Source organism: Dromaius novaehollandiae, chromosome 1, assembly GCF_036370855.1.
Source record: "Dromaius novaehollandiae isolate bDroNov1 chromosome 1, bDroNov1.hap1, whole genome shotgun sequence".
Lineage (NCBI taxonomy): Eukaryota > Metazoa > Chordata > Aves > Casuariiformes > Dromaiidae > Dromaius > Dromaius novaehollandiae.
Genome location: NC_088098.1, coordinates 73623029 through 73631291, shown reverse-complemented (window position 1 = coordinate 73631291; position 8263 = coordinate 73623029). Strand labels below are relative to the sequence as shown.

The 8263-nt window shown below is 41.4% G+C and overlaps 1 protein-coding gene across 3 annotated transcripts in view; it reads right to left on the bottom strand.

The window, feature by feature from the left end:
* Positions 1–1194: 1194 nt before the first annotated feature.
* The window catches only part of PARVB (parvin beta), a 65901-nt gene continuing 58832 nt past the window's right edge, over positions 1195–8263 (bottom strand). For all 3 annotated transcript variants that reach the window (XM_026114074.2, XM_026114075.2, XM_064516790.1), the window contains exon 13: positions 1195–4040. In XM_026114074.2, coding sequence (XP_025969859.1) covers positions 3964–4040 — 77 coding nt within the window. In that variant the 3' untranslated portion in view covers positions 1195–3963. The remainder of the gene's footprint in view (positions 4041–8263) is intronic.

Sequence of the window (8263 nt, the reverse complement as noted above, 5' to 3'; positions counted from 1 at the left end):
GGATAAACGAAAGTGGGTTGAAGACAGATATCCAGCCGCCATGAACTATTAGCAACTGAGAACTTAACCCAAAATCCTTGATCTAGGGATCAAAGGGCAATGACATTGCATCAGATTAGAAAAGCTCTAGAGTACCTTCTTACCTCTGCAGGAGTGCATGCAGCAGCCTAGGAATGCAGAGAGGAAAAACAACAGGAAGCTATATTCTGAGATGCTACTGGGACCTACAGACAAAATCAGTTTTGTATCAGCAGGCAGAGGGAATAGCAAGAACTGAACAGTGAGAAATTGATCTTCATCTACTAGGTCTCTCCCTACTTGCACTGGCAGCTCAAATAACTTCTTCCTTGAAAGCTTTGTTCACAATACAGCTCTGCAGTGCTAAAAGAACAAGTCTGAAATACATAAGGGACAAGCATCTGTCTTCCTTCAAGAAGTGATGCTGTCACCAGTGCATAAAGTATCCAGCTGCAGAACAGCATTTCTAAATTCTGTCAGAATTGCATTTGACGTTATGCCATCTCACCTTCAACCTCAACTCTTCCCATACACTCCCAAAGCACAGCTCAAGCATGCACACCTTCACACACCTGGCCCTCATACAGAAACAGCCAATGAACAACTCAAGGAATCAGTGGTACTCCCACCAATAACAAGTTTTGATAAAGTGTTTTCCACACAGTCTCACTTTATGGACTCTATCAGAAAGCCACTCTTTGCTCCCTCCATACCAGACAAAAGGAAAACCCACAGGCATTTTCAATGGTCCTCCAGACTTGCATGGGCTTCTGGCTTCCCAGATGCTCTGCAGACACTGCTAGACTCCAGCTGTGGCATGCCAGGCTTCCCTCAGTGCTGCTGTGGAAGGACTGCACCCCTACTCTTCTACAGACTGCAGAGAGCGTAATCCAGTTAGTTTTCTCTCGCGGAAAGCTAAAGGTGAAGTGGATTATGTCTAGTAGCAGCACAGTATTAAAAAAAAAAAAAAAAAGGCAATGAAACCTACAGACAAGCTCATTAGTGTCTGCACGGACATCTCACTGCTCTATCAGTGCCAGAAACCCATGACCACTGCTTTGCAAGGCCTTACATAGATCAAGGAACCTTGATGAAGACGACAGCTGAAGCCCATCTTTCAAAAGTTCTTCCCCCAGACTTGTCCATGTAGCCCCAAAAAAGACATAGAAAAACAAGTGATCATCATTTATTTATTTGAATAAATATTACAGTTGTCACAAACCATGCACTGATTTCCTACAACACTCCTGCTGTCATTTTTAGCCAAACATAGCATTGCATTGTAACTTGCTTACAGTACACAACCCTTGTCACAAAGCTGGATGTGTTCAGCATATGACAAGTCCAGAATTTTATCTGCAAGCTGGTTTTTAGTAGCTAGAAATCCAGAGTAAACACTGTTAAAAACAGTAGAAAAGATTCTTAAAAATACATTAATACTGAAAGCACTGGGTTTTGGGGGAGAGGAGTAGAAAGCCCTGTAAGGTCTTACACTGATCAAAAAAAAAAAAAAAAAAAAAAAAAAGCCATTGTTGCTTTTACATCTTGAGAAGTAGGATGCAGCTGAGAGTGTCTGGGCTTCTTCTGTGATAATATATCTTACTGGAACTGAGTATGTCTAGCAGATGCATCTAAAAGGCAAGTTGCATAGGCTGGAAAAGACAGACATTTCCCTAAGCACTTACAAATGTGAGAGCTTTAATGCTGCAGAGTATTCAGCATTCCAGATGAACTCAGTAGGATGCAAATCTATCCCACCAGTCCCCAAGAGAACATGTCTAAATCTCCAGTTACACAAAAAGTTCATGAATAATGTTTTTAACATTGACTTATCTTTTGGGGAGAAAAAGAGATAAGTGTCATGCCTACCTAACAGAAAGGTATGGAAAAAACAGGTGTTTAGAGAAGGTTTTACCTACATTACCCTTTCTGTAAACTGGTTTGCTTGTGATGAAGCTCCAGTTCAAATAAATGCATTCCCCCTCCAAATTTGGTTAACAATACAGACAGTGTCTGCAAGAAGAGTCACCTGGCTAGACAGCGAGGAGCTAAGGAAGGAAGAAGAGCATATTTTCCCTGTGCAACATTTACCAGCAGATTTAAAAACATAATAAAACCCACAGGATATGACACCTGCCTCCAACTTGTCCAGGACATCAAGTCTGCAGCATCAACTTGACAGGATATTAAGGAATACTAAAAGGAACCTATACTTCAGGTTGTAGAGAACGAATTTCAGTTTCAGGAAAATGACCAGAAAACCCTAACTGAACAAAAGAGGGACCCTTTTAAAACTTGGTGACATGCTCATACCTGCTCACATGCAATGAAGATACTAGTTACAAATCCCCTTCTCAGAAATAACCAACTCCCCCAACCCGAAACTGCTCTTCCCAACCCCTGCTTGTTATTTTCTTTTTGCTTTTGATATTAGTATTGCCAGGAATTTCAAAACTAGATTCTCTGGAGGACTTTCCCAACACCTCAGAAAATACACACAGCACTGGCACTTCCACCTCAGCTGAAGGGAGGTGGGTGGAATGACAGCTCCTTAACAAACCTCTTGTTTCGCACTAATACACTGAATTAAACAGGAAGTTTCAGAGACCTTTCAGTCAATCATCTTCCAGCTTTCAGTCTCATGATACCGCTATTTCACAGCACAAGAGAGAGTTAGACCAATTTCATTAACCTTCAGGAGAGCTGAAAGTCCCAGCTGCTCACAGTGCCTCTGCAAGTCTCCTCTATAATAACTGATGGCACCATGGTAGAGAGTCTAATGGCCCCAACTGAAATTCAAGTCCTACTGTACTAGGCATTGTATAAACAGTGAGATCAGCTCTCTCCTGTACATACAAGCACCGATTCCCCACAGAACTTTCCATGGTAGATGGGACCTGAATTTATCATGGAAAAAAAGGGAAACCTCCTTCCACCTTTCTTTGTGTGTGTGTGTTTGGGGGGGGGCGGGGGGGGGGGGGGGAGAAGATACATAAAACTCTGTTTACAATTGCCTGAGCCCCAGAACTGTACAGCTGCCAATAACTTCAGCAGGAATCTGACCCTTTAACTTAGCTACATGAAATGAAGAGTCAGACTTTAAACCATCAAGCTGTCAATAACTGTCATTATTCCTCATGTACATTTCAGAAATGACTGGGGACAAATTGTATTAATATGCATATTTGACTAGCTCCTGACTGACCTGATTCAAGCTGCACAGTTAAAGAATGACTGTAGTGCTAACAACCAAATTTCTCCTGCAGAGGAGAAGAAATAAAAGTAGACATGATTAGATGGTCATCCCATTGCAAGACTTATTCTGTGTAAACACTGAATAGAAATAACACTGAGTAGTATGAGATTAAAACAAAAACTGAAGAAGCCTTCAAGGCTTTCACCAGGTAGCTTCAGATAGTGCCTTTAATCCCCCCACCCCCCAGCAAAACATACAAAACTCTCATTTAACAGAAAAGGCTCAGCTTCTACATAAATTCCAACGTTGATTTTCTATTCCTAACACTTAAGCCTGGAAAATCATCCAATGCTAATAGCAACCAAGAAGCTTGCAAAAGAAAGTCTAGTATAGTATCAAAGGGTCTATAGCCATGAGGAAGGTCTCATGTTTTCCCTGCTTATTAAAGTAGTTAGTGGTATATTTCCTTTATCACAAGAAGAACATTTGTTCACCATAACACACAACAGACCCAACAGTGTCTTCTGGCAAAAGTGTGAAATACCAACACTTTTTCAAGTGACCTACAGAATACACATGCATTATTTTTAGTGGGACTGTCATACAAGGAGCTAAAGAAAGACCACATCAAGTGCAGAAAGAATGCATGAAGTATAGCGTAAGGCACAAAGGGAGCGTGCAGAAGGCATTTTTATTGTATTTTTTTCCTAAGGAGGTTGGAAAGATGAACACCTCAGCAGCTTCCAGGATCACTCGACGTTCTTGTACTTTGTGAAAAGGTTGTACAGAACCCTGAGGGTAGACTTCAGATCCAAGTTGACAACATCTGTGGAAGAAAAGGAGAAATTCTTAATTTGCTTCTAGTTCTCCCTCCTTGTTTGTGCTCAAAGGAACGAAAGCCTTCTCATCTTTGAGCCTGTAGGAACAGCAACAGAAAACCCACAGAGGTATGATCTCCTCCAGTCAAGCTTTTTAAACGTGTCTGTATGACGCACTTCAAACATTTTCATGATACTACAGTCACAGCTAAACTTTTCTGGGAAACAGAAGAAAAGTAGTTCCTATCTTCCCTTCCCCATCTAAATTTGGTCACAGAGGAAGCCTGCTTCTCTCTGAGACCTGGGATAAGGCCTTTGGAAATGCTTGCTCCTGGCAATAACGTCATTAGTATAGTATCTTCTGAGTTTTCACCAATGACTATGCTAGCCATAGAAGAAGCGAACAAGTGACTGCACACATCACATGTGGCATTGAACCTCATGTGCCAGCAACTCTGCAATCATACAATCTGCAAATAAAATTTAAATTCTCCTAGCAGACTCTAAGTTTTTTATTATCTAATAATTTTCTAATAATATTACCTAATAACTTTTATCATTCTAGACCAGGGAACAGTTCTGGTAGCTCTCAACAAAAGGTTTTCTGCTAGCACCTCCCATCCTATCACTATAACAAAATATCAGGAAATACCACAGACATGTAATCCAGGGACTGCAGGGGGGAAGGCAAAACACAGAGAAGGCTGAAGAGGCGAAAGGAAAAGGTAAATAGATAAGGAAGGAGCAGGAAGTAAAAATACATGGCAAACAATATCTATGGAAACAGCATTAAGAAGAAAAGATATTTTAAAATCACTCAAATTAAGGAGACAGCAAACAGTTAACAGACTGTGCAATTAACATGAAGTCCAAGGAAAACACCTACTGCCTGTTTTGAAGAATCACTGCCAGGACCCGCCTTTCCCCTCCACCCCATACTGGATAACAGTCTATAAACCCCCACACTTCATCTGATATTTTCAGTCACCTTTCAAACTTTTCTTTCTGCCTTTTTTACTGTATTATTTTATCTTTCTCTTTTATGATTTTATATGCTACAACAGAGCCTTCTACTGTGCCAAAGAAAGATCCTAACTGCTGTGAGATAATGCAACCTGAAGAAAGGGGATATCTTACCTAGATAACTGAGCTAAGAAATATATTTCTAAGTTTTCCAGGGTTCACGGAAAGCTGCTTACTATCATAGCATTCCCAGTAAGAAAATAGCTTGAAACAGGCAGGATCAGTGGTGGTTCTTTTACACCTAGACCCAGTTGCCTCAGAGACAAATTTAACCATGGGAAACAATGCTTCCCAACAGCTACTCATTCTACAATTGGCAAATCAAGGCAAATATCTGGAGTAGAGACATCTACTGGCAGATTTGACCCACTGATGCTCACAACCACTTTCATTTGCAAAACAATTAAACGGAATAGTTCTGGCACCATGAAAATGCCAAAAAATGGCCCAAACAGCCAGCTCCAAATGAGGGAGTAATGGCCAGAGAGTACTAAACATTCAGGGATTTTTAGGGTATTATTTGCCCTACTCCTCCCAATTGGCTGTCTTTTCTCTCTGGTACCCATCTTCCCCTGAAAGCAAGATGAGTCTTTTCCCTGAGCCACTGCCACCACCTGTGCCAGCTGCTGCAGCACAAAGTGCTGTGATCAGGTCTCGCGGGGTTCAGTTATTGCCTCTGGCTGACACTGAAACCAAGGTGAGGATATCAGTGGAGAGAAAGTTAAATCTGGGTGGTAGAGCATAAACATGCCTGGAAGCTAGAAGCATGGTCAGGGAACCAGGGCACGTCCTACAGAGAGAGCAGCCAGGTGCGTGGGGCAGTGGAGCACTGGGATGATGGCCAAGGGCCGGCTCTGGCACAGGCAGGGGGCCCAGCAGAGCAGCACTGCACCAGGCAGGCACCCTCCATCCACCCTCCCGATGTTGCCAGAGCCATTTAAGGCCAACTTCTAACCTCCAGCAGCACTTGGAGCTACGGCAACCGCTGCTGATCTCCACCGGTGATGTGTGAGGAGTATGGCCTCTGCTAAAGGAAGGACCGGACCCAGCTCTTTTATTCAGCCGTGTAATGATATGTCACAGTTAGGGTCAGACAAAACTCCTGTGGTCACATACTCTGGTCTTATGTAAAATACAGTCTTCAGAGAACTTCACCTTATAAACACCATATTGAGCTTACTAACCAAGATGTGGCCGAACTAAAAATACAAGCTTAAAAGTGGAGAGTTTTTTCTTCCCGTGGTGGAAATTCCAGCTACATCTCTTGACACCTCAGACTGATGGTTAATTACCTTCACCATTGTAAAAGTTACACTGTAAAGCTAGTTCGACTACTTCCTGTCTTTCAGACCTTGTTATGCCTTTTTTGCTACATTAAGGAGTACCCTAGCCTGAGCTGCATCCTCCCTCTGTGGGTGATTACAGTGCTCCCTATTGATCACTGTCTAACAGGCATTCCCAGGAATAAACATATGCTCAACCTCCCATTTCTTATTTTAAAGATGAAGCATATGCACTCATAACAATACCAACAATAACTAATAAAATGTTAACTAAAATAGCTATAAATCGTCAAAGTAGTTTAAAATATTCCATTAATTTAAGACTTTCAAACTCCATCAGAATCCCTTCAGAGGTTAATAAATCAGCCCACTAAAATGCACTCAGGCTGCAATAATTCAGCATCAAGTTCTGCTGCTGGCTTGATCTACTGAATTGGGCTAGAATAACAGAGAACAGGATCTGGCCTGTATGCTCCTGTTTTTGTACATCACTAGTAGCAAGACATGCTAAAATATTAAACGAGGCATGTTTCTTGCAAGCAATTCAGAAAGCATGGGCTGTAGAAATAGAAATTGCAATTTTCTGCTTTAGGCAATGTTTGTGATGAAAAACCTACAGCAACTAATTCAAGAAGCATTTACTACCCAATTCACACTGAAGAACACAGATCCACCTAACGTTTTCCAGCCTGTTCAGGACCAAACAATAGGTCCACATGGCAGACACAGAGGATGCCATCCATAGAACTTTTTGCAGCAGCAGTTCTTCAGGAATAACAGTCTCTCTTACAGGAAATGCTGGCCCCATATACAACACGAGCACACTTGCTCCAACAGCTCTGAGCTTCTGCCAACGGGAATGGGTATACACACAGAAGAGGAAGGCATATACACAAGAGGTTGTAGACCCTGCAGCAGCATAAAGCAAAGAGGAATGTTTTATGAACTAAGTGGGTTTTCTAACTTTTATTAATAATTAAATTTTAAAACACTTAAAGCTTCCATGGACAACCAGATCCAACACAGTCATAACAATACTGATATTGTTGCTTACTTTACACACTGTGTCTGCAGTGAACCAAACACGATCTGCAACAGTGTTCAGTCACAGTAGTGTAAGCATGTACATAACATTGCCTTACAGGGAGGATATCTCCTTTCTTAGATCAACTGACATAAACAAAACAAAAGGCAAGCTTTCAACTATACAAGCCTTCTTCTAGGCTTTTAATGGTTTATCACTCCAGAATCAGGCTTATTTAGTTTACCTGATCTCTTACTACAGTCTTTTTAACCCTTCCACTCAAAAAACTGCCATTCCTGACCTGCATTCGTATTTTTCCAGCTTGCTTTTCCTCCTCATAAACCCATGGAACCAGCTCCAATACTCAAAACATTCCTCCAATTCTGGTCTCCCAAGTTAGTGTCTTTATTTCATTCAATTCTTCTTCAGTAGCACTTTTCACCCTCAAATTTAGAAGAACAGCACTGACATCACACACACACACACTTAATATGGTGCCTTTTTCCCCACTATGACCAGCTCCATTATTTGTTAATCTATTTACTGTTGCCATTTTATCTCATTTTAAATCAGAGTGACCATTCCTCATAAGCTCCTTGTTTTCCTGTTTGTTCTGTGGAAACCTCTAACACACATGTAGTTTGTATTACTAAGAATAAAAGCTATTCAGCTGCCTGTCAGAAAGTTTTAATTCCTCTTTCTAGCCCCAGCACAAGCAACACTGCAGACCTCATCACTACTTTCAAGAGTCAGAGGTTTTAAAGGCAAAGCATCAGTTTTTACATCATTCATTTCTGATCCTGAAGGCCACATAAACCAAGAAGAGAGTTTGCTACCCCTTCTCCTAAGCATAAGAACAGACTTTGAGTTATTTGTCACTGCAATCTGACTACAAGAGTCC